This window comes from Perissodus microlepis, chromosome 18 (genome assembly GCF_051167445.1).
Source record: "Perissodus microlepis isolate ML-2025 ecotype Zambia chromosome 18, ASM5116744v1, whole genome shotgun sequence".
Classification (NCBI taxonomy): domain Eukaryota; kingdom Metazoa; phylum Chordata; class Actinopteri; order Cichliformes; family Cichlidae; genus Perissodus; species Perissodus microlepis.
Genome location: NC_140478.1, coordinates 34,475,253 through 34,500,153, shown reverse-complemented (window position 1 = coordinate 34,500,153; position 24,901 = coordinate 34,475,253). Strand labels below are relative to the sequence as shown.

At 40.4% G+C, this 24,901-nt stretch overlaps 2 protein-coding genes and 1 pseudogene across 3 annotated transcripts; 1 reads left to right on the top strand and 2 right to left on the bottom strand.

Moving 5' to 3' along the window:
* Positions 1 to 1,904: 1,904 nt before the first annotated feature.
* On the bottom strand, positions 1,905 to 4,185 carry LOC146368742 (tripartite motif-containing protein 16-like). Its single transcript, XM_084911409.1, has one exon. It carries the CDS (start codon positions 3,983 to 3,985, stop codon positions 2,327 to 2,329), a length of 1,659 nt encoding a protein of 552 aa, XP_084767535.1. The 5' UTR covers positions 3,986 to 4,185; the 3' UTR covers positions 1,905 to 2,326.
* Positions 4,186 to 14,849: 10,664 nt separating this feature from the next.
* LOC146368741 (serine/threonine-protein kinase pim-2-like) lies at positions 14,850 to 20,253 on the bottom strand. Of its 2 annotated transcripts, none has more exons than XM_084911410.1 (10): positions 20,167 to 20,253; positions 17,514 to 19,012; positions 16,892 to 17,128; positions 16,641 to 16,766; positions 16,423 to 16,517; positions 16,237 to 16,284; positions 15,934 to 16,152; positions 15,664 to 15,844; positions 15,407 to 15,577; positions 14,850 to 15,317 (listed from the first exon to the last, which is right to left on the bottom strand). In XM_084911410.1, the coding sequence occupies exons 2-10, from the start codon at positions 17,572 to 17,574 to the stop codon at positions 15,226 to 15,228; spliced, it is 1,230 nt and encodes a 409-aa protein (XP_084767536.1). In that variant the 5' UTR covers positions 17,575 to 19,012; positions 20,167 to 20,253; the 3' UTR covers positions 14,850 to 15,225. The 2 variants fall into 2 exon arrangements, with proteins under 2 accessions (XP_084767536.1, XP_084767537.1); XM_084911411.1 differs by lacking the exon at positions 20,167 to 20,253 and adding an exon at positions 19,498 to 19,574.
* Positions 20,188 to 24,901, top strand: LOC146368740 (uncharacterized; annotated as a pseudogene).

Genomic DNA, 24,901 nt, shown 5'->3' with positions numbered 1-24,901 from the left:
ATCTTCCGCACGCATTAAAGCTGCGGCTGACAAGGCAGCGCTCATGGAGCGACTCGCTGCATTAAAGAAAAACATTCTATTGAAGCGCAAGAGGAAAAACTGAGAAAAGAAAAGGAGAAATTATCCTTGGAAACAGAGTTGGCAGCAACTAAGGCAAAGCTTCGTGTCTTAAAAATAAACTGAGTTTGTAGCTCTGAGCGTTCTGATGGAATGAACTCTTATTTTGAAAGAGGGCACGTACAAGAAGCGCCTAATTGAAATCCTTGTGCTGATACATTTGTTCCGGCAGAAAGAGATTACTCTGGTACAAATTCTGCATCTGAATCACAAGTAATCATACCTAGACAAAGTCAAAACCAACATCAGGTGGATGAGGTGATGGTAAAAGTTGATGATTCAGCTCAAGTGACGCAGCAAACACAGCCTCAGTCTCCTACTTTGACTGAGAATTGCACGAAGGAGATTGTCAATATTATGCAAAAACAAAATGACATCACTACTTTGCTTGTAAAACAAAACGTATCTTCTGTCCTTCCAGCTAGAAACATCCCTATGTTTGATGGAGACCCTTTACAGTACAGATCATTTATGAATGCCTTTGAAAATGGAGTGGAAGCTAAAACTGATAACTGGAGCGACTGTTTGCATTTTTTAGAGCAGTTCACTAGGGGGCAGCCTAAAGACTTGGTGCATAGTTGTCAGCATTTACCTCCTGAGCAGGGCTATTCCACAGCCAGATATCTTCTTGAAGAACATTTTGGGAACGGAAATAAAATTGCCTCTGCATAGATGGAGAGGATTGTGAGTTGGGCACCTATTAAAAGTGAGGATGTGAAAGGTCTACAGTCATTCTCTCTTTTTCTTCAAGGATGTTCGAATCTAACACAGCAAGTTGTTTATATGAAGGAGTTGGATTTACCCTCAAATATGAGAATGATTGTTATGAAACTTCCATACAAATTGAGGGAAAAATGGAGAGTTGTTGCCTATGAACTGCAGGAACAAAATGGTCACAGAGCAGTGTTCACTGATCTGGTTGCCTTCATAATAAAACAGGTGAAAGTAGCATAAGATCCAGTGTTTGGCAACATCCAAGACTCACAATCTGGAAGCAGCTTTAAAGTTTCAAGTTCCACCAAGCAAAGAAAAAAGGGAAGTAGTTTTGCCACTAATGTCAGTACGGTTCCAGGAGTCAAAACTCAATCAACTGGAAGCAGAACAAATTCCACTGTTCTGCATAGTTGTTTGTTTTGTTCACACAGCAGTCATTTACTAGAGAATTGTAAGCAGTTTAAAGCTAAAATGCATCGAGATAAGTTGACTTTTATCAAGGAAAGGGGAATTTGTTTTGGTTGTTTAAAAGTTGGTCACATAAGCAAAGACTGTAGGAGTCGTTTGAGACACAGCAGCTGAGCAAATGATCATTTCATGCTGAAGACATCCTCAGACAGAATTAAACACATACATAAACACAGCCTGGTGCCAATAACACAGCTAATGACACTGCTGTATCACTGGCTTTACTGATTAAAGACCATATCTGAAGGAAATCTTTGAACACAACAGAAAGTGACCTTTTAAACCTGCGACACTGATGCTGCATTCAAGGACCATTACAAACATCTGAAAGGACTTAAGAACATCAAGAAAATGTGACTTGTTTCTCTGTAATGAAGCTGTTTTAGTGAAGAAAGTTGAAAGGTCACAGAGCGACTGCTGAATCTTCTGCTCTAAACATGAACTCTGAACTTTGTGATGCTTCAGGAGGAAAACTGCTTCAGTTATTCTCTCAGATTAGTTTCATATTTTCTGCATCAGATTTGAGTGAGATCCTGGAATGAAGACAGAAGAAAAGACTTTGTTCAAAGTTTGATTTATAGTCAAACCTTCCAGTTTATTCACACAATAAAACATCAACACAATATATGAATTCATTCATTAAAATCACAGTTTTTCCTCATTTGTTTGATGATTTTGACAAAAACAAACACAAACACACACACATGGTCTGCCATACTCATGAAGAGAAATGTCGACATTTTTCTATACAAATATTCCAGAAACATTTAGAGGATAGAGAAGTTTACATTTTCATGTGGAGAAATATTTTAGTAAATCAAAATGATGATGAGCAGTGATAGCCTCCATAAACAGTCACAGGAAAGATCTCCTTTAAAAACTCAGAAACATCAAGAGAACAACTAGAAGATGTGGAGGTACCACCCATAATGTTTGACTGACAGCTGATCTCTGTGCAGAAATGATGGAGAGAAAATAAAATGAAACTAAAATACAGATTTAAACCCACAATATGAAAGACTTCAGTCTATTTCACTTTAATCAACTCAGCAGTGGCTCCATAATCATAAAGCCAAAGTCCAGCATAGAGCGGCTGAGTGAATGTGGTCTGGACTCTGTGGAGGAGAGTCATGGTTTCAGAGACGCTGTAGAAGGACAAAATACCTGCTCTGTGATCCAGGTACACTCCTACTCTGGAGGAACGAGGACCTGAGACAGGAGTTTGGATGTTGTTGTACCAAAATGTATAAATGTTGTTGATACAATTTAATGACCAAGATTTGTCATTACGTCCAAATCCACATTCTTTACCCCCTCCTTTTCTGCTGATATTCTTGTATGCGACTGCTACATAAACTCCTCCTCTCCACTCCACCTCCCAGTAACAACGTCCAGTCAGACTCTCTCTACTCAGGACTGACCACCATTCAGTGAATCTGTCTGGATGATCAGAATAAGACTGTTTTTGTTTCATAAATGTTACTTTTCTGTTCCCCTCTGATAATAACAGCCATCTGTTTGCTGTGTTTGGATCCAGTGTGATTTCACGTGAATATTTTAAGAATCTGGTCTTTGGCTCTGCTGGTGGATCTGACAGTAAAACATCCACTTCAGTGACTGTCAGTGAGATGTTTGTCCATTCCTCTCTCAGAATGTCCTGTAGTTTATCTCTGACCTCTGACACAGCTGCTGTCACATCCTCAAAGTAGCTCAGAGGACGGATATTGATGCTGGATGAGTCTGTAGACTCACTGAGTGCTGACAGTGAGGGGTAGTTGTGTAGAAACTGGATGTGATCCTCTGTGTGTGAGAGCTGCTTCAGCTCAGCATCTTTCCTCTTCAGCTCAGTGATCTCCTGCTCCAGCTTCTCCTGAAGCTCTTTGACTCGACTCACTTCAGTTTCCTGCTGGGATCTGATCTGCTGCTTCACATCAGAGCTTCTTTTCTGGATGAGATGGATCAGCTCAGTGAAGATCTTCTCACTGTGCTCCACTGTTTGATCAGCAGACTGATTGATGGCCTCCACCTCCTGTTGAAGCAGCTTCACATCTTTCTCTCTGTCCTGGATTCTCTGCTGGATGTTTTGTCGACTCACCTCCAGCTCTCTCTGCCTCTCAGTCCTTTCTGCTGCAGCTGAGACTGTGTCGTGGCCTTTATGTTCATCCACAGGGCAGAGATAACAGATACTCTGCTGATCAGTACGGCAGAACATCTTCATCACCTCATCGTGACGAGAGCAGATGTTCTCCTGGAGCTTCTTGGAGGGCTCCACCAGCTTGTGTTTGTCAAATGCAGGACATTCATAATGAAGCTTAACATGTTTCTCACAGTAAGAGATCAAACACACCAGACAGGACTTGAAGGCTTTCATTTTTCTCCCAGTGCAGACATCACAGGCCACATCTTCAGGTCCAGCATAGCAGTGATCAGCAGGAGCAGCTTGGAGTCCAGTCTTCTTCAGCTCCTCCACTAAATCTGCTAACATGGTGCTTTTCAACAGGACAGGCCTCGCTGTGAAAGTCCTCCGGCACTGAGGGCAGCTGTAGATTTTCTTCTTTTGCTCTTCATCCCAGAAGCTTTTAATACAGTTCATGCAGTAGCTGTGTCCACAGGGAATAGTCACCGGATCCTTCAGTAGATCCAAACAGACTGAACAGCAGATTTTTGTTTGATCCATTTGATTCATGTGCTGTGCCGTTTCACCGTCTCTCAGTGACTGTCAGACAGTTTCACTTCCTCTGAACAGAAACAACCTCTGTGCTCTGAAGGGAAACAGATCTCTGCTCTTGTTCACCTCCTACAGGAAATGAGGCTCACCAGCAACTGCATTTACACCATGTTGTTTAGACCCATCCTGATACAGACACATCTGTGAAGGGAGGCACTAAAGAAAAATTCTTACAGAGCAACCAAGAGCCAATCACATGATGCAGGGTGTGGTATGTTTGGTTACAGCATGCAGTAACAAGTCTGACCCAGTTAAAGTTTAATAGTTTATCTTTTCTTGGTCCTTTGAAATGTGACAGTCAACACTCAGCGAGTTCATTTTATATTTTAGAAAGTTCGCCAAAGTTCAGGATGCTGTGATGAATAAAAATAAATGACACTTTATATTTTGACATTTTCTAATCTTAGTTCATTCTCACACTTACAGAATGATGCATGGGAACAACTGACTCCACTAAATCAAACCTATGTTCAAATGAGATTATGATCATTAAATAGTAACAAATATTTAAATTTAGCAATAACAAATGCAGATCGGTCCACAGTGTTTAAAAAAACAAACAAACAAACAAACATTATTTTGTAGTTTTTCCTGTGTACACAGTCACAGTGGATTTTCAATGAAAACATCAAGATGTGCTTGAAATGCAAACTTTCAAGTTTAATTACAGGTTTTAGTAAAATTTTGCCTGAACTGTTTAGTAATTTTTCACAAAGTGTCCATGTCAGTAATTCATTCAATTGTATTTTGGTCTTAAACTGATCCAGTAAATGTAACTTTTTCTCACCTACTTAATCGAGTATTTTAGTTGTTTAACTGTCATTATAACTAAACTGAGCATCCAAAGCTTTTCTCACTGCAGTTTTGTTGTGCAGTTATAGCAGCACTTTGAATCATCCACAGTTTTATAGAACTGTCTGTTGAATTGTTGTTTTGTTTGGTGTGATGGTTCATTTATTTAAATAATTGATGATAATTTGATGTATTTGATTATTTATTACTGGTGCAAACAATTCATTTCTTCATGGTGCAAATATATAGTAGACTCAGGAGTTTAACTCAGTTTTCTTGGCCTTTGTTTATCGTTCATTTAAAATCTTAATGGGTAAAGATCATCATAATTACATATGAAATTATATGTACAAATTATATGTTCCATTACACTATTAACAGCACAGATTATACAGCAAACATCAGATTCATGGATGGAGCCAGAGGCTGAATGACTGTTCAGTCCTCTTTAGGAAACGATCTTCATATGACGACAAACACGACAACAATCAGCTGTCAATTGTACAAGAAGTTCACAGTAATGTAAAAGAAGTTATATCACTTTATTTTTAAATGTACGCACTCAGGGTCAGGACTGAAGACACTGATCGAGAAAATACTCTAAATATAAATATTCACCTAAACATTCAAAATTATTCAATTGCATGAAAAGAAATATGAACTCTCTACAATACTGGCTTCTGATTGGTTGAAAAAGCAGGTGCTGAACTTCAGAAGAGCTAAACCTGCAAAACTGTGTAAAACCAGAGTGGATGCTGCCCTCTGACCTTTCAGAAGTACGATCTTTTTATGAAGACAGAGGCAGAGTTATTATTCATCACTTTAAAGATGATATTCGTTATCTGTTCTTCACTCGTTGTCTAGTAAAGTCCAGAGAATGAGACACATAATTTCAAAACATACAGCTGCATGTTAGAGATCACAGAGTTCTTCAGTCTCATGAGAACTCATGGAGACTAAATGTCAGACACATCAACAGTAAATGTCGTTCCTCCCCCCGTGAGTTTGTGTCCTCCACACTTGTTTACACAAACATCTGAGGTTTGAACAGTGTGCAAAACCACATGTTACAAAGCTGCTGAGCTACTGAATACTGGAATATTTCATTCAATATCACCATCTGACCAAAGGACAAACACAGAGAGGATTAGAGCGCCAAACTTTGTTTCAAACTGTTTCAGATTTTAGAGGCAAAAAGCAGAATTTCTACCTGGACAAAGAAATCAAAGCAGGAGAAAAACAAGCTTTTTACATTTATTCAAAGGCATTATGTGAATGTACTCTGAGCCACAGCCTCCTAAAGTAAAGACATTTTATCATCTAAACCAGACAGAGTCATGTTTTCAGCTGTCACGGTTTGCCGGGGCAAGCTGTGTGGAATATTTAGGACCAGGACGCGGCAGCTCTGGTGCAGGTGAGTATTTATTAACGAAGGGAAAAACAAACAACAAAGGCACTGGGAACATGAAACTGAAACCTAAACTGGGTAAAACTAACAAAACAAACCAAAAACGAAGATGCAGGGAGGTCCGGGAAAATACACATGGAGAGATGCAGGGAGACCGAGGGGAAACCACACAGACGAACCAGCAACTATTAAGACAGAAGACACAACTTAAATACACTCAGAGAACACAGGGAATTCACACAGGTGGGGAACACAGCTGGGAGTGATTAACGTGACGAGACTAGGGAGGCAAACTGAAAACACTCACATAAGACGCAGACCTTCACAATAAAACAGGAACTACGCATAAAAGGACACAAACTAAGAAATGCGGACAAAATACAACACACGGCAGAAAACAGAGTAAACACTAAACAGAGGAAGAACAGAAAACACCAAACGCTGGGTCAAAAGGACCCAGGATCATGACATCAGCAGTGTCTGTATCCTCCATATAGACCATGCCATGGTCCACCTAGGGTGACCAGGTGTCTGACTTTATGTGGGACTACACAGCGCTCAGTCCTTGTTTCCCTGTGCCACACACACATTGAGCCAATGTCCAGTTTTTTTATTGACTCTAGTTTCTGTCGATCGGTAGGCCCACAAAAAAACCCTGTACAGGAAGTAGATTTCACCTCTCTGATAAAAGGAGTTCTAATCCCTGATCCTATGAGTCTGACCCAGTAGATAATATTTATATGATCATATTTATGCCTTTGTTGTTTCACAAAGGGTTAAAAACATTCACAGGTTGGACTGTGGTTCTCCTTTTAGCGTCTCTGCTGGAATTTGAACTGTGAACCTCTTAGATCCAAACTTCTGAACTGCTCATCTCACAGAGGACAAAAGGGAAGAACCCCGAATCTCTTCTTCACCTCACTTTTATACCTGCTCACCCTTTCTCCCCCCTTCCCTCACTGGACGTCACATCTGCACACTTGGGCCAATCAGGTTGTTGACATTTGATCATCTGATGTCCACCCACACCTCATCTCTCTCTCTCTCTCTCTCTCTCTCTGTCTGATTTACAAGATTTAACACAAAGTTTAAACTTTAAAATCACTTCATTACATTTTCTTTGTTATTCTTAACACAGAAAATTCACATTCAGAAACTTAACACAGAATAAAACAGAGTAGCCCAGTAGTGGGACATGGTTCCAGCAACTCTGATGGTGACGGCCCGTTTGAAGCTGAAGCTCCGGCACATGTGTCAAAAAATCAACACACTGCTTCAGAAACGCTGTGCTGAGGCTTGGTTTGACTGAACAGAGTCACGTGATCAATGACGTCTGAAGCTTCATTCAGCACGTCACTGCTTCAGTACCTGATTCAATGATTTATAAGGAATTGAACCATTGGTGGGATTTGTGCTGTGTTTTGGTGATTTTGTGAGAGCGAATCAGTGTGTGACATAATTATAGACATGGAGCCAGGAAGAGAGGACGCTCTGCCTGTTCCTGAATAAAAACCAGTTCATCAGCATTTCTGCTCCCAGGTCTAAAATGTACATAAGAAATATGATATACACATAATTATAATGATATAACTTATAGTATATTATATATAAACGTACCAGTCTGCTGGTTAATTACATAATCAGGTGGAGGCAGTGACCTCACAACCTCCTATAAGCTTTAAGTTAAGGTTACTTTATTTATACCCACAGGTAAATTTGCTTTACAGAACAATGATAGCATTTGGCCTCCCTTCACAAACACACACACCTAATGAAACCTGACAAAACACATATTTAGTAATTAAACAAAGTGAATCAAATCAAAAACAATTCTTATTGAGTTCAGTGACAGCAGCAGGGACAAAGCTGTTTTTATAATGCTTTGTCCTGCATCTTGGAACTAGAAACCTCCGTCCTGAAGAAAGAAGCTAAATCCACCCCGTAGAGGATGGGAACCATTTTTAAGGATTGATTAAGCCATCTGTGGTACCTGTTTAGAGTACAGGGAGTCTAAACAGGCCTGTGACTCATCTATCAGACGACTGGACCATCTCACTAACTAATTCAGTCAATTTTTCTCTGTGACAGAGGTCTGACTGAACCATGCCACCAAACAAAAAGATAAAACAGACTCAATAAAAGAACAAGAAAACAAAGTTAAAATCTTTCGGTCGATGTGGAAATGAGCAAGTTTCCTGAGGCAGTAAAGGCACTGGTGACCCTTTTTACAGACCGATGAAATGAAAAGAAGTCTTGCAAAAGTCCCTTTACTCTCTACATGTTTAAGAATCAGATTTAGTCAAAAGCGCGTCCTGCACTCCTCTGTTGGGCCTGTACACAAATTGCATTGGATCCAGCTGATATTCAATCTCTTCCATAATCACATTTCTGATGATTTTTTCAAAGACTTTCATGACAACTCAGGTGAGGCAACAGGCCTGAAGTCATTCAGGACGTTTGGACGACTAGATTTAGGGACATGAACGACGACAGCTTCCTTCCAAAGCGAGGGCACATTTTGTATTTGAAAGGATTTATTAAAAATAACCTGAAATTTAGGACTGAGTTCTTTAGCACAAGATTTAATTAGGCGGCACTAATGTTATCAGGGCCCTGGCTCTTGTTCACATTAACTGTATGAAAGGCCTTTTGGACATCGCTGAGTTCAGTGATGAAGTGTTGAGTATCTTTCAGTTTCTGTTTCAGTTCAGAAGAACTAAAACGAGCATAAAGCATATTCACATCTCTGTCTGACTTAAAACCGTCTACAATGATCTGACTGCTGCTCTGGGGATTTTGAAACCCTGATATGGTTTTCATACAAGTCCAGGAGGACCCAAAATTTTTTGCAGCAAATTTGCTTTCAAGAAGGTTTTTGTAGATCTGTTTTGCTTTCAAGAGCTCGATTTTCAAGTCTTTGGTGACTGCCTGAAAGTCAGTAACAGCCCCCTCTTTAAAAGCCTGTCTCTTTTTCCTTAAACAGGATTTGATGCATTTGGTGACCCATGGCTTATTGTTAGGGTACACTTTAGCACGCTTAAGGGGTATAATCATGTCTTTACAAAAAACTGCATATGAGCTAACATCCACCAAAGCATCAAGACTGAATAAAAACTTCCCAATCTGTAAATTTAAAACATTCCTGCAAGGTAAGCACAGATTCTTCTGACCACATGATTGATTGATGATAACATAATTTTTTCACCCCCCAAAAATTCATGTTCAAAGCAACATATCAGCCCAATATCACACAGAACTGTCACATGACATCAAACACAAGCTGTCAGCTCTGCAGAGTGGGCAATCATAATGAAGCAGTTCATTATAAGCTGCAGACTCAAGCTGCTCTTCATATATTTGTCCACCAGATGTCACCAAAGAGGACTGTGATGAAAGCTTCGAGTAATGAAGCGTTTTTCATTACAAGCTTGGCCAACTGACTACAATCTACAATAAACTAATATGGCTTTTCAATCCTCTCTTCAATCACTTGGTACCACCAGGAACCTTTAAATGGGCACTCAAGCTGCCTGGAGACTGTTTTGTCGTGCACATCAGAGAAACCACAGGTAAGACAATCTTATCCAAAAGGTCAGTGTAACAGTATTGTTTTCCACCAGCTTAACCAAACTTCCCACACTAACTGAAATTTCTTTTCCCAGGCAAACATTAAACAGCAGCAGCTGGAAAACTGGAAAACCTAAAGCCAAATAATCAATAAAACATAACAACGGCTTCAACCTAGTCTTTAATGATTTGGAAAAATGGTTATGACAGTCCAGGAAAAGGTGATTCAGGAATAGGTCAGTTCATACCGCTCTGTTGGTGCATCTGTTTATGTAGCTGTGTGTGTGCATAGATAAAAGACAGCATGCAGGCTGAGATGCAGGTGAAGGAAAAGGAGGCTGAACAACAGAAGAAGAGGATCAGGGAGCTGGAGCTGACACAGCAGCAGCTGGAAGTTGCCCTTAATATGGAGATCCAGGCTCGGCTGGAGGAGGAGAGGGCCAGACTGGAGCTTGAGCGGTAACAATGGATTTCTAACTCTTATTATGGCCCTTTATTATTTTATTTGTGATGGAGATCTGATATATCCATGAGAAGTATTAACATTTTCAGTTGCTTCTTCCCTTTTTCCCCTCCTTCAGGTTGCTGCAGGCTGAAGATGAATAGAGGAAACATTTCCAGCTCCTCCAGGAGCAGCAACATACAATGCAAAACCTCAGCCCCATACAGGAGCTGTCAGATGGCAGTCCCGATGAGGACACCCCCTCAGCCCTCAACTCTGCCTCTCAGGAGCTCCAGGATCTGCAGGCATCTCGCCAAAGAAGCCACCAGCGTCTGGAGGTGAACAAGTTTGTTTTGACTGGCTTTGTGAGCAGCATCTTATTTAGTGCTCTTCTAAAACAACACTGATGAGGATGCCTGCATGATTTTTGTTTCCAGGAGGTTCAGGAGAGGCTGAGGAATGCCAGTCAACATGTACGGCACTGGAACATCCAGCTGAACCGACTGATGACCCCCATTACTCCTGCAGGTGCCGTATTCACTTTGCCTCTTTGCAGCACAGACTTCTGGAACAGAGTGTTAGTATAGTTAATAACAGTGTAGACCATATAATCTGTCAGATAATTGCATTAAAATGCTACAAAAGGCACCTACCCCCAAACATGTCAAGAGATTCATTCAGTGACTTGAATGAAAGAATCTGACTCACCTCAAGTTAATTAAAATGAAAACTAAATCTTATTATGATTTAAACACGGAAATCTTAAAACGAAAAATAACCGCATGCACAGTTGTTACAGGCTGCAAACATGTTTTATACTGCTTTGAAGTCTGGGACAGCATCATAAGAGGCATAACTGATCTCACCGTAGTCCCATGAAGACTCAAGATGAGTGTTTTCACGACTGCCATCTTGGTGTTTTGAAATCAGGCATGATGAATGAAGGGAAGAACTGTCTGTTAAGGTTCTCAGTCGTTCAGGTCATCGTAGTCTAAGGAGCTTGGAAAGAAAAGCATCTGGACTTCTTTAAGTTTCTTGAAGAGCGTTTCACCTCTCATTCAAGAAGCTTCTTCAGTTCTCTGAAGAAATTCTGAACTGAAGAAGCTTCTCAGATGAGAGGTGAAACATCTTCAAGAAACTTAAAGAAGTCCAGATGCTTTTCTTTCCAAGCTCCTTAGACTGTAGTTAAACTTCACACACTGGACTTGTCAGTCACACGTCCTTCGCCAGTAGGCATTCCCAGAATGATCTTTCCCCTTCTGACGCTTAGAATGACCAAATATGTGCAAAATGGACAATTCAACATGCCACCATGTCAGTCTTTTATTAAATATGACATGAAACAAATGACTGAGCCATTAAATTTGTCACAAAGGTGTTCACCTAATTCCAGGCAAATGGAATAGACTTCTATGGGACCATAAGTCTTTTTGCACTTTGACATTTGTTTTACTTTTCAGATCTGTAACCTATAACTTTTATACTGTATGTGTTTTGATCATAGGAGTCTATGGGGACTTACTTACTTTTAGCATGTTTAGCAGTTGATGTTGGCTTCTTTTTCAGTACTGGAGCTTCCTGCTCATTGAAGACTTTTCTAAAAGGAAATGCTTAATCCAAAATGGCGTTTTAAGGGCTTGGATTAATGTCAATACAGCAAATATTCTTTCTTATGTTAAAAGAACATGGATCTCTGTCAGTGATAACTTCTGACTTTATAACTCAAATTTTAAGAGAGAGCTTCACTGCTAAGCTCTCATCTGTGTGGGTGTCACGGTTCGCTTGAGGACTCACACGCAGGACTCAGAGGCACAGTCAGTATTTATTACAGTTCCACCAGGTGTATATACAAACAGTGCAGGGGATAGTGCTATATACAAAGCGGTGACAGGGAAAAGGCTCCGGGGAAATCCAGGTAGGGAAAAGACACTTGCTCCTCTTCTGACTCTCTCTCCAAACACTCACACAAAAAGGGAATCCGCTCGGGGAATGCAGAGTCGGGTCCAGGGGATCTATGTACAGAAGGAAACACACGTTAGAGGTTTTGCACAGGGAAGCAAAAGAGAACTTGCTCAGAGCCGGGCTGCACTGACGCGAGTCACACACAACGATCCAGCGATGAGTAGAAGCCACTCCCTGGCTTAAATGCTGGCTGCACTGATGAGGCCCAGGTGTTTCCTCTTCAGAGGGGCGTGGGCCGAGGGCGTGAACCCACCATGAGTTCCGCCCTGGCGAGAGAGAGAGAGAGAGAGCAAGAGAGAGAGAGAGAGTAAGAGAGAGAACACTACTAGTCAGCGGCCTGCTGATCCCCTCGCCGTGACAGTGGGGTTCAAATCCCTTATTCAGATTAAGATTTTATGTGACATTACATTGGCAAAAATTAAATTTACTTGAATAATGTGAGTATTGGAGTAAGTACTTGAGTAATTTTTGAATAACTTTAATTTTGTAATGTGCATATTTTATGAATAATGATGTTTCAATACTTTAATCTACTGAATAAGTAAGAATTAGACTTAATAATCTTTTTACTTTAAAAAGGGAAATTGTGTACAATCTTTTATTCTCCAAAATGCACATAATAAAAATGTTTTGGGGAATGTATATGCTTTTTAAAAACCAATTGCTTCTTACCTGATGCATGCTATAACTTTCAGCAAAACTGAACTAAAATTTGTTAACAAGCTTACCAAATAAGAAATGTTTTGTGAATTTTCTTTGCAGAGCGACTGGAAAGCCGGCTGTTATCAAAGCCCACATGCCCTAAAAAGGAGGGCGCGCTGGCCAGTAATGAGTTCATCACTAAGTTTAAGATAAGAGTTGATCAGAATAGAGGCGATGATGAAAGTCTGGAGCATCAGTTGGAGGCTGCCAACCTGTCTGATGAATCGTTCGAGGCCCAGACAGAAGTCAACGGACAAATATGATCACAGACATTTTAAAAACGCGAGTTGAGAGTTAAGGGGGAAAAATATTGTAATAAGTATATATTTGAATTGCACACTAAGATATAAAGTGATGGCAGCGAGCACAGTGTTGCAGGATTTAATTAAAAACACATCTGACTAAGACCAACTGAAATTTAGAGTTGTGTATAATAAAGTTTATTCATGATTAATAAAACAAATCTGTAATATTTTTCTTTCTCTTTTGTCCATTTGAATCTCGCTACAGCTTAAATAAAAGAAAAGAATGTGTTTTGAATAAATCAAACTCTATTCTCTCTTTTTCTTTCTTTCTTTTTTTCTTGGTGGGTTTTCTTTTGCAATCAAACGCAACATTATACAATTATATAGTATAGTAAGAAATATCCTTTAACTTAATTTAGTATTTGTTTTTTAATTTTTGTTTTTATTGTTTCCCCTTCAGTTTTGTGCTTATAACATGTTCTAATCTGACATATTATGCAGTAAATTATTTTTGCAATAACTTAACAGGCCATTGTGGGAGCCAACATTCACTTATCAAAGACATATTTGTATATTCTGTGGGCTGCTTTATGGTTGTGTCATTTAGAAACATAAGCCACAACAGACTTCCACCGGAGAGTACTTAAAAATGTATTTTAATGTAAAGATATTTTAATTAACTACTATATTAAGAGAGAACCTATTGTTACATGGATTAATTGTACAAACTGTAGAGAAATAAGTTTAAGCGTGCAACTTTTTATTCATTTTTAACTGTATTAATGTTTTTATGTTGATACAGCCGCCTCATATCTGTTTCCTCAGTGTTTTTAAACCATGTACTCCATCTATGAGTAAGAACATGAATAAATTCCTTTCCAAATTTGTAGTTCTTTTTTCCAACTGTTTTTAGTATATATGTAACATTTCTTTACACACAAATGCAGGTATTCTTTTGCACCAAGACGTTAAAGAAATGCTAAGAAAAAAATGAAAATACTACATTGCAACCTGTGTGTGTGTGTGTGTATATATCTGTATCTATATAGATATAGATATATATGTGTATTCGTACCCTTTTTTCATCATCTAGTTTCCTGTGCCAGATCTTCTACTGATCCACTGAGGCAGACATGTAAAAAAACATGAACTAAAGCATATTTCTGTATATAAACAGGACTTTAAATCTTTATCAACAGCTACTTTAGAGGAAATTCTTCAATAAACTGCAACCAAAGGCTCAACTCAGAGGACAAAATCCAACCTGTTATAAATAGTGTGACAGCAAACTTTCTCTTGTGTAAAGTTACAAATAGGAGTAATTATCCACAGGAGCTTTTATACATAATGAAGTTATAATTCGTCCTGTAGAAATTGTACACTTAAGCTATATAGTTCCCGCTGTGATAACTCTTATTAACTTTTATGCTTTTACAACCCACTATGAGCAAACACTCAGCAACAGTGGGAAGGAAAAACTCCCTTCTTGAAGGAAAAAACCTCTGGTAGAACCAGGAAATCTGTCTAAACTAGTTGGGGGTTAGAGCAACAGATGCAAGTCTTCAGATCATTTGCAGTGTGACTGTCTTTGTGCACACTTTAACCTGATTCAGTTTTCTTATTTGTCAAAATGCACCATGGGTAAAAAAAAACAAAACAAAAAAACAAAACAAAATAGTAATGAAGGAGAATCCTCAGCAAAGATGAATTAAACAAGTTTTATTTTGATCAAATTTTACTTTAAGTAAAACACATCTTTATTTGATGACTTTAATGTCATCAAATAAAGACAGTTTTGATGGAGCTCCTGACCCAGCCCAAGCTCTCTATGAAGACGAGGAAAAACTCCCCAGGGGGCCAGATCGATGGGAAGAAACCTCGGGAAAGCCCATTCAAAGAGAGATCCCCTTTCCTGGGATGGCTGGGGGGGTTACAGGAACTCCAAAAAAGCTAAATTTTTATTTATTTATTTTTTAAGATTGACCCATTCTATCTATTCCTGTCCAACAGAAAAAAGAAAGGAAGTTACTACAATGTATCATACTTATATGATAAGGTGTGAATTATGTGTTTGTGTGTGTTATCTTAGCCAGGGGTGAAGCTGGAGCTCCTCCAGTGTTGGGCGCTTCTCCGGGACTATAGCTAAACATGCGTCCAAGAAATTCCGGCATTCTTGAAAGAAAGAAAAGATCAAAAAGATGAAGATGATAGTTCTAGTGATCCAAGGCATCAGTGAATCTGGAAGTGTGAAGTTTTCTTACCTGTGGACAGACGCTTCTTGATGCTCAGTTTCTTTGTGAGGAACCTCGCGGTACTAAAGTATCGTGCATGAAGCGCTTCATACAACACCACTCCCATTTGCCACACCGTGGTGGGTCCACACCTGTAGCAGCTCCTAATGTACCACTCGGGAGGGATGTGAAGAGGAGTGCCTAACAAACAGACACAATTGCAATTTCTTCTAAAACAAAAGACACAAATTGTTACATCTGTGAAAAGCAGGAGCAGAATATGTTACCATAGAAGATGCGATACAGAGATCGCTGTTTAACAAAGCAGCTCAGTCCAAAGTCAATGATGCGAACTCGAGGCACATCTGAGCCGGTCTCAATCAGAATGTTTTGTCCCTTGATGTCCCGATGAAAGATGTGTTTATCCTCAAGTTCCTTTACAGCATCAACTAGTTGCTTCAGAATGACCTGGAAAAGATGAAAAACACAATAATGAGTTAATGCTTTTCTGCCTTGATTGAATGCTGTACAGTCTAAGGCTCTCCCAGTCAACCTACCTTGGCCTTGTCCTCTGGTAAAGTTCTTCCATTTTCTTCTTTGTATTTTTGCAGGTCCACAGCGGGGACAGGTCTCTCCAGCACCAGGATCAGCTCTTTGCCAAGGTCGAACCACTCCAGCAAGGACACAGGTGCTGATATTCCCACTGACCCTTCTGCTTCACCTGCAAGTTTAACCATAATGGCCACTTCCACTGAGAGCTTCTTCCCGCTTTCATCCTGAAATATTACAACAAAGTGGATGATGAGGAACGCCGCATTCAATCCAGTAATGTAAAACTGATTCAAGTGTTGGACGCTTACCGCCACTTTGCAGTAGACTTTATTTTTGGGAATGTGTTTGATGGCAACCTAGAAGACACAGAGCATTGGTGAGCATTTCCTCAGTATGACATAATGAAAGGTGGAAACACAGCAGACGTCTCAGTTTACGATATTATCCATTATCTGCGTTACTGCCTGTCTTACTACCATCATCTGAACACTTACTGGAAAACGATCTTCTAGCCGGTAGCCAGCAAACACTGCTCCGCAGCCTCCTTCTCCGAGCTGGTGCTCCTCCACATATCTGGCTTGGAATTCACCTGAACAGACAAAACAACAAATCTTGTTTTATTACAGCTGTGACACAAATTACTCTCCTCTGTAGCCTAAATGTTCCTTTTGCCCTTCCCCTGAATATAAAACCCAAGCTGCTTGCTACTTACGTTTTTGGTCTGCCACTGATTTTTTGTCCTGGTCCACATTCCTTTTTTTTTTCTTGGGTGACTCTCTGTTGTCTCCCGCGGCCTTTCTTTTGCCATTTTTTGCGCACACCTGTTTGTTGTTCAAGTCTGGAGATGTGGAAAACACCAAAAGCACATCAGCTCACTGGATGATAGACACAAACACTAAACACTAATATCTTAAACCTAGCAACCACACTTAATCTACCCCCTTATTCAACTAATTAGCCTACCTTTACCAGAGTCCAACGAGGAGGATGCTTGCTCCTTGTCACCGCTCATATGGTCGAGAAGTTTAGCCTTCTTTGCTTTCTTTGTTGTGCCCTCTTCATCTTGCACAACCTTGCGCTTCACTCCTCTGACCACATCTGAGCTGGTGGAAGGACCAGCCTGCTCAGCGACCCTCCTCCTTTTTATTGGGGTCTTCTTTTCAGGACTGGCCTTTCTTTTAGCAGTCCTGCTCTTACAATCTATAAACGACAACAACACAGTGGTGAAAAAGAGTCCCCGACATCAGGACTGGAAGCAGTTTGGCAAAGAATTTGAAATTGCTTTTGCTTAAATTATCACAAGTTTATTCTTGGGATAAAAAAACTGACCAGTGCGAATTGATACTAGGTTTACTAAGTCTTAGATCTTGATGACACTTGTTGGTCTGTTTTTACTGTTGAGTCCAAGAATAAACTTATTACATTATTTTACCAAAAGACCGGTAACCTTTCTTTGATTAGACATCTTGTATTAAAGCTATTTTCAATCAAACATATGATTCAATTGCTCCAAAAATGATTCACACAGTGTCAACATTTCTAGGATTTGGATTTTACCAGGATTTGATTTTATTATTTTACTTACCTTGATCTCCTGAATCTTTCTTATCGGCTGGAGTGGTAATTTTTCTTGTTTCCTTTTTCATTGTAATTTCGGAGAACTTTTAAACTCAAAAATGTAAACCGTAATGAGTTAATATTGAGTTAATATTCCTTCAAATGTGCGCCCTTCAAATGCTTGACTTTTCTAACTGAATTCTGTTAGTGAGCTTTATAAGTAAACTCTGGAAACTACGGCAACACAACATAGAATCTTGCCTTTCAGTGACTTCACTGACTGCCAGTAGTTCAAAGTAGTTTACAGAAAAACACTCTGGCAGACAAAGCCATAATATTTCATATAATTCAATCATTTCACATCAATTAAACAGTTTCTTTCATTATCTTTCATCGTTTGTATAAAGACCTCATGTATGGATGACAGTATGAAGATTTGTGGTTGACCACACACTAATAAACACAGTGTCAGCTACATTGTCATCTGATTTAAAGTATTTATTATTGTACATTTAACTGTCATGGTACTGAGTCTGTGACCCAGTGTTTTGTGTTTGTTCATTTATATTCATTGATTATTCTTATGTATGTTTTTGGTTCTCTTTATTGTTTTCTTCTTGTGTTATATTCTTAGGCTTTAGGTTTCTGTTACTTTGCCTTGCCCCTGTGTCCCACGTGTCATGTCTAGTCACTCTTGTTTCCATGTTCCCCAATTTCTCCCCAGTCAGTCATGTCTCTGTGTCAACTCTGTGTCTTTGTAAAAGTCTCTTGTTTGCTGTTTTACTTTGATAGTCTTGGGTGCTATGTTAGTGTTTTCATGTCTGTGAAGGTTCTCAGTCATCTAGGTCATCGTAGTCTAAGGAGTTTGGAAAGAAAGCGTTTGGACTTGAAGTTGCTTGAAGATGTTTCACCTTCTTGGAAGAAAAGAACTTAAACTTTGCTTGAACGTCTTCAAGCAACTTAAAGAAGTCCAGACGTTTTCTTTCTAAGCTCCTTAGACTATGTTAGTGTTTTCAGTTTTCCTTCCCCATGGTCTTGTTGTTTGTGATTTCTCGCAGCTGTGCTCTCATCCAGTGTCTTATTCCCTCATTTATCCCTCTGTGTATTTAAGCCCATTGTTTTCCTCTGTTTGCTGTTGGGTTGTCTGTGTATCATCCATGACAATTAAATTAAATAGCAAATGCAACTACAATTTCAATGAGATTCATTCCTGGCATTCTACTGCGGTGGCTGAAAGTAGACACCAAGCATTATCACTGTAACTGATGTAAATATTGGACTTGGAGGGGATTCATCTGATAGACTGATGCAAACATTACTGTGAGGAAAATTTTGAATCTCCCAATTTTCTTTTTTTCTGAAAGAAAGAAAGTTGGTTACTGTATCACATTTGTATGGCAAGATGTGAATTCAGTATGCGTGTGTGTTTGTGTCAGAGAGGAGTTTATCTGAGCCAGGGGTAAAGCAGGAGGTCCTCCAGCATTGGGCACTTCTCCAGGACTTTGTTAAAACTTGTTTTCAAGACGTCTGAAATGAAAGAAGGACAAGAGATATCGAGATGATAATTCCAGTGATCCAAGCGATCACATTGATTTTCTGCAAAGTTTTCTTTTTGAGAGTCATTCGGCTGGGCAGGGGGTATAACACATCTGCAATGCAGCAACATCTGCTCTCTGGGCCTGTGTGAGAGTGTTATCTCAATGGCGGGAATGAGGATGTTGGAATTTGGCATCTCAGGCACCAACTCATCTCTTTCCTTAACCGGGCTCACCAGAGATTGGTTTCAGCCTCTCTCCATGCTTTAAGGAGGTTGAGTTGATAAATCTGACTGGCCCCTCCCCTGTCTGACCATATCTCTTCATAGTCAACACCAATGTTCTCACCGTGTGACCATGAACGGTCCTTACCACTTGGCAAGTAATTTCGAGCTAGAAGAAGGGAGTAAGACAAGCACTTTATGTCCCTGTTAAAATACAATTACATTTTATCAAATATCACTAAGCAGTCCTTACCTTTAAATACAGCCTGGTTTCTTTCTCTTTCTTTCTATATCTCTGAGTGAAGTTAGCTCTCACTCTTTCTCTTCCTGTGAAATACAGCAAGTGGAGCTTTAGCTAGCAACACACTGTGACACAGTTAGTGTTTGTTGAGGTGATAGAAATGCTGCATTTGAAATTACCTGCCACAACATTTTACTCCCTTTTATGTTCACTCCTTTTTTTCTGAAGTACCGCAAATTATGGGCACGTGGGGTTGTTCTGGTGTTGTGCTAAAAATAAATAAATCAAAACTACGGTACATGGTTTGCTCTTTCATCTCTACTGATTAAAACGCGACTGCCTTTCATGTGTCACTGTTTAGGCTCAAATCTCATTGTTTGAAGGCCTGCAGTGACGTGAAATATTAACTTCCCCCAAATGCGTTAAACCCAAAGTAACGAGTTTGTTTTGAAAATATACGGAGAGGAAACTACAGATATTTGTTTAAAAATGTAGGGAGTAAAAATTAAGTACAGCAAGGAAGTTTTTTTTTACTTTTTTACTTCCTACCTCTGGAGCCAATTAAGCTAAATTTAAGAAGCGCATGTCTGTGTATACTTAAAAGCTCTTATAGTTATTTTCACTTTGTAGACAAATTAAAGCACAGAAAAGAAAAACACGATACATTAGAGCATGACATACTTTGACCTGAGGTGGCGCTGCAGCGTGAAAGAGCCTGAACGTCAACCGGAAGAAGACGAGAATAAACTCCGTATAAACAACATGGCGTCTCCCTGTGAGGTGTCATGCCGAGCAGATGTCAGAGTTGAGTTCAAGCAAAGTTGACTCTTTCGGTGATTACAGTTTGTCCGGGCGGGCTGTGCGTCTTATTTCATCCGCAGACACGTCGCTGGATGAGGAACAGCTCATGTTAGCATCAGTGGCAGTCAGGATGGCAGCATCTTCCAGAGGGAAGGTCAGGTCGCTGGTCTCTCTGAGCAGGACGCTGTCCACCAACAAGCCCGGTTCCACGGCTGGAGATTACCCTCCTCCGGCTGAAGCCCCCGCTTCTCCCCCGAACAGCGAGCCTCAGCGGAGACCCAAAAAAGACCCCAGCGGCTGCTCCGTGCTCCTCTTCCCCGGTCAGGGCAGCCAGTTTGTGGGCATGGGCAGAGGACTTTTGAAATACCCCAACGTTAAAGAAATGTTCACCGTAGCCCAGAAGATCCTGGGTTACGACCTGCTGTCTCTGTGTCTGGAGGGCCCCGAGGACGAGCTTTCTTCATACATTCTTATATAGTTCTATACTGTGTATTGTGTATTTTGTTGTACAGTTATTTTATTTTTTTAACTTTAATTTATATATTTTATCTTATTCTTTCCCAGTTAAATTTACCCCTTTTTAATTTTCATATTTATTTCCTATCTTATTCATAGCCTTTTCTTTTTTTCTTTAGGTCACGAGCAGTTGTCTAAGCATTTCACTGCATATCGTACTGTGTGTGACTGTGTACGTGACAAATAAAATTTGAATTTGAATTTGAGCTGCAGAAAACGGTTCACTGTCAGCCGGCGGTGTTTGTCACCTCCCTGGCTGCTGTGGAGAGACTCAACCAAGAAAACCCCAAAGTAAGTGCCAGATAAATGTCTGGAAAAAGGACAATAACTGCAGGTCCTGCCTTCTTAAATGTGGCCATTTTATCTTTTTAATAAAAAAAAAAAATACTGCTACAGTAATATTAATTTATATTTAAAATGTGCGCACATTATGTATGAAGGTGTGGATGAATGATGCTTGTTGTAAGAAGTCTGTGAAGGTTCTCAGTCATCCAGGTCATCGTAGTCAAAGGAGCTTGCAAAGAAAAGCGTCTGGACTTCTTTAAGTTACTTGAAGACGTTTCACCTCTCATCCGAGAAGCTTCTTCAGTTCTAAGGTCAAATGGTGGAGAGTCCCAGATATAAACCTAGTGGGAGTATCCCCCCACAGAGGGACAAAAGGACCCCCTGATGATCCTCTAATCGCCTGAGCCAAGGTGTGAAAGCGGGTGTGGGTCCCAATCAGCCAGAGTTTCGGGTGTGTTCATTGTGAAACCTGGCCCCACCTTATCATGCGAATTCCTGAGGTCAGATGGCCCAGGATGTGAGTGGGCGTTAAGGCGTCTGGGAAGGGATCTCAAAACTGGATTATAGATGGCAGAGAGTTGGTGTCGTAAACCCCCGCCTCTGTTCAAAGATGGTCGCTCACAGTGGACATAGATGGCTTCTTTCACTCCTCTTTCAAACCATCTGTCCTCTCTGTCCAAAATGTGAACATTGGCATCCTCGAAAGAGTGTCCTTTATCCTTAAGATGCAGATGGACTGCTGAGTCTTGTCCTGTGGAGGTGGCTCTTCTGTGTTGTGCCATGCGCTTGTGAAGTGGCTGTTTGGTCTCTCCAATGTAGAGGTCTGGGCATTCCTCGCTGCACTGTACAGCATACACCACATTGTTAAATCTGTGTTTTGGCGTTTTGTCTTTCGGGTGAACCAGTTTTTGTCTGAGCGTGTTGCTGGGTCTGAAATGCACCGGGATGTCATGCTTGGAGAAAACTCTCCTAAGTTTTTCTGATACACCGGCTACATAGGGGATGACAATGTTGTTGCGTCTGTCCTTCTTATCCTCCCTCGCTGGTGTCTGGTCTTCTTTTCTGTGCCTCTTTGCTGACTTTAAGAACGCCCATTTAGGATAGCCGCACGTTTTGAGTGCTTCCTTTACATGTGTGTGTTCCTTCTTTTTTCCTTCAGGCTTAGAGGGAACATGTTCTGCCCGGTGGTGTAGGGTCCTAATTACTCCAAGTTTGTGTTCCAAAGGGTGATGGGAGTCAAAGAGGAGGTACTGGTCCGTGTGTGTGGGCTTCCGGTAAACTTCGATGTTGAGTTTGCCGTTCTCTTCAATGTGCACAGCGCAGTCCAGGAAAGGCAAACAGTTGTCCTTTGTGTCTTCCCTGGTGAACTTGATGTTTTTATCCACAGCGTTAATGTGCGCAGTGAAGGATTCCACTTCTTGTGTCTTGATTTTGACCCAGGTGTCGTCCACATATCTGTACCAGTGGCTGGGTACTCTTCCTTTGAAAGAGCCAAGAGCCTTCCTTTCCACTTCCTCCATGTAAAGGTTGGCTACAATAGGTGACACGGGGGAGCCCATGGCACAGCCATGTTTTTGTCTGTAAAAGCCTTCGTTGTATTTGAAATATGTAGTGGTGAGGCAGAGGTCTAACAGTGTGCAAATCTGATCGGGTGTGAAGTTGGTCCTGTCCTCCAAGGAGCTGTCTTCTTGTAGTCGTTTTCTGACAGTCTCCACGGCCTCCGTGGTGGGTATGCAAGTGAAGAGAGAGACTACATCAAAGGACACCATCGTTTCATCTGGATCCAGGGTAAGTTTCTGGACCTTGTCAGTGAAGTCGGTGGAGTTCTTGATGTGGTGTGGGGTGTTCCCCACAAGAGGAGCAAGGATGGTAGCAAGGTGTTTAGCAATGTTATAAGTGGCTGAGTTTATGCTACTGACTATGGGTCTGAGTGGGACAGCTTCCTTGTGGATTTTAGGAAGTCCGTAGATGCAGGGTATGGCATCCCCTGGGTAAAGGCGGTGATAAGTAAGGCGGTCAATAATTTTGTCCTTTTCAAAGTCTTGAAGGCAAGCTATAACTTTCTTTTTGTAGCTGCTTGTGGGGTCTCGCTTTAAGGCTTCGTAGGTATTATTGTCACTGAGGAGAGTAGTGATCTTTGTATGGTAATCTGTAGTGTTTAGGACCACGGTGCATCTTCCCTTATCAGCTGGTAAAACAGTGATGTTGTGGTCTTTGCTCAGGGAAGCGACGGCCTTCTTTTCCTGTATTGTGAGGTTGGATGGAGGGACTTTGGCACTGGAGAGCGTGGCTGAGACTTTCATCCTGATTTGCTCTGCTTCTGTCTGTGATAATTTATTAATCCGTATGGCAGATTCTGTGGCTGTGATGAGGTCCACTATGGGCAACTGTTGTGGAGAAATGGCAAAATTGAGTCCTTTGGCTAATACTCTCTTTTCAGGTTCAGTGAGAATCCTGTCTGAAAAGAAGTCCAGACGCTTTTCTTTGCAAGCTCCTTTGACTTGTTGTAAGAAAGCATTTTGAGTGCCCAGTAGAAGAGCATCTTTCAAATGCAAAGTTTCTCATTTCAACTTTAATTACTGCACCTGATTAAGGCGACAGAGTAAATAAGGCTTCCAACAGTGGTTATTTCTTATTATCACATCTTGTTTTTATTGTTTTTATCAGTAGATTGTTGTTTCACTCCCACCAAAAACATCACCGTAAATAATCTTCTGATTCTGAATGACCATTTAAAAAAATAAACAAATTGTTCTGAGTTAATTTCAGTTACGGATGTATCAGTGACATAAATGATATATCGGTCATAATCGGGAGGCTGTTACATTTTTATTTTTATTTTTTTTGACTTGTTTCCTGCTGTACACAGGCCATTGAGATGTGTGTCGCTGCTGCAGGTTTCAGTGTCGGAGAATTTGCTGCTCTTGTCTTTTCTGGGGCGATGAACTTTGCAGAAGGTAGAAAGATTTCTTTTTTGGGTTTTTTTGTGCATTTGTAAAAGGTGTTTTAATCACAACTTTGGTTAATATTCTGTATTTACTCCTTATGCTGCATAAGGAGTAAATGCAGCTCAACTCCCAGTCCTACTGGGACTGGGAGTTGAGCTTGACTCCCAGTCCTACTGCCAGTTTCTGGAAGACACCTTCTTCAAGCAGTGGTACAGGAAGAAGTCTGCATCCTTCAAGAAAAACATGATTTTCATGCAGGACAATGCTCCATCACACGCGTCCAAGTACTCCACAGCGTGGCTGGCAAGAAAGGGTATAAAAGAAGAAAAACTAATGACATGGCCACCTTGTTCACCTGATCTGAACCCCATTGAGAACCTGTGGTCCATCATCAAATGTGAGATTTACAAGGAGGGAAAACAGTACACCTCTCTGAACAGTGTCTGGGAGGCTGTGGTTGCTGCTGCACGCAATGTTGATGGTGAACAGATCAAAACACTGACAGAATCCATGGATGGCAGGCTTTTGAGTGTCCTTGCAAAGAAAGGTGGCTATATTGGTCGCTGATTTGTTTTTGTTTTGTTTTTGAATGTCAGAAATGTATATTTGTGAATGTGGAGATGTTATATTGGTTTCACTGGTAAAAATAAATCATTGAAATGGGTATATATTTGTTTTTTGTTAAGTTGCCTAATAATTATGCACAGTAATAGTCACCTGCACACACAGATATCCCCCTAAAATAGCTAAAACTAAAAACAAACTAAAAACTACTTCCAGAAACATTCAGCTTTGATATTAATGAGTTTTTTGGGTTCATTGAGAACATGGTTGTTGTTCAATAATAAAATTATTCCTCAAAAATA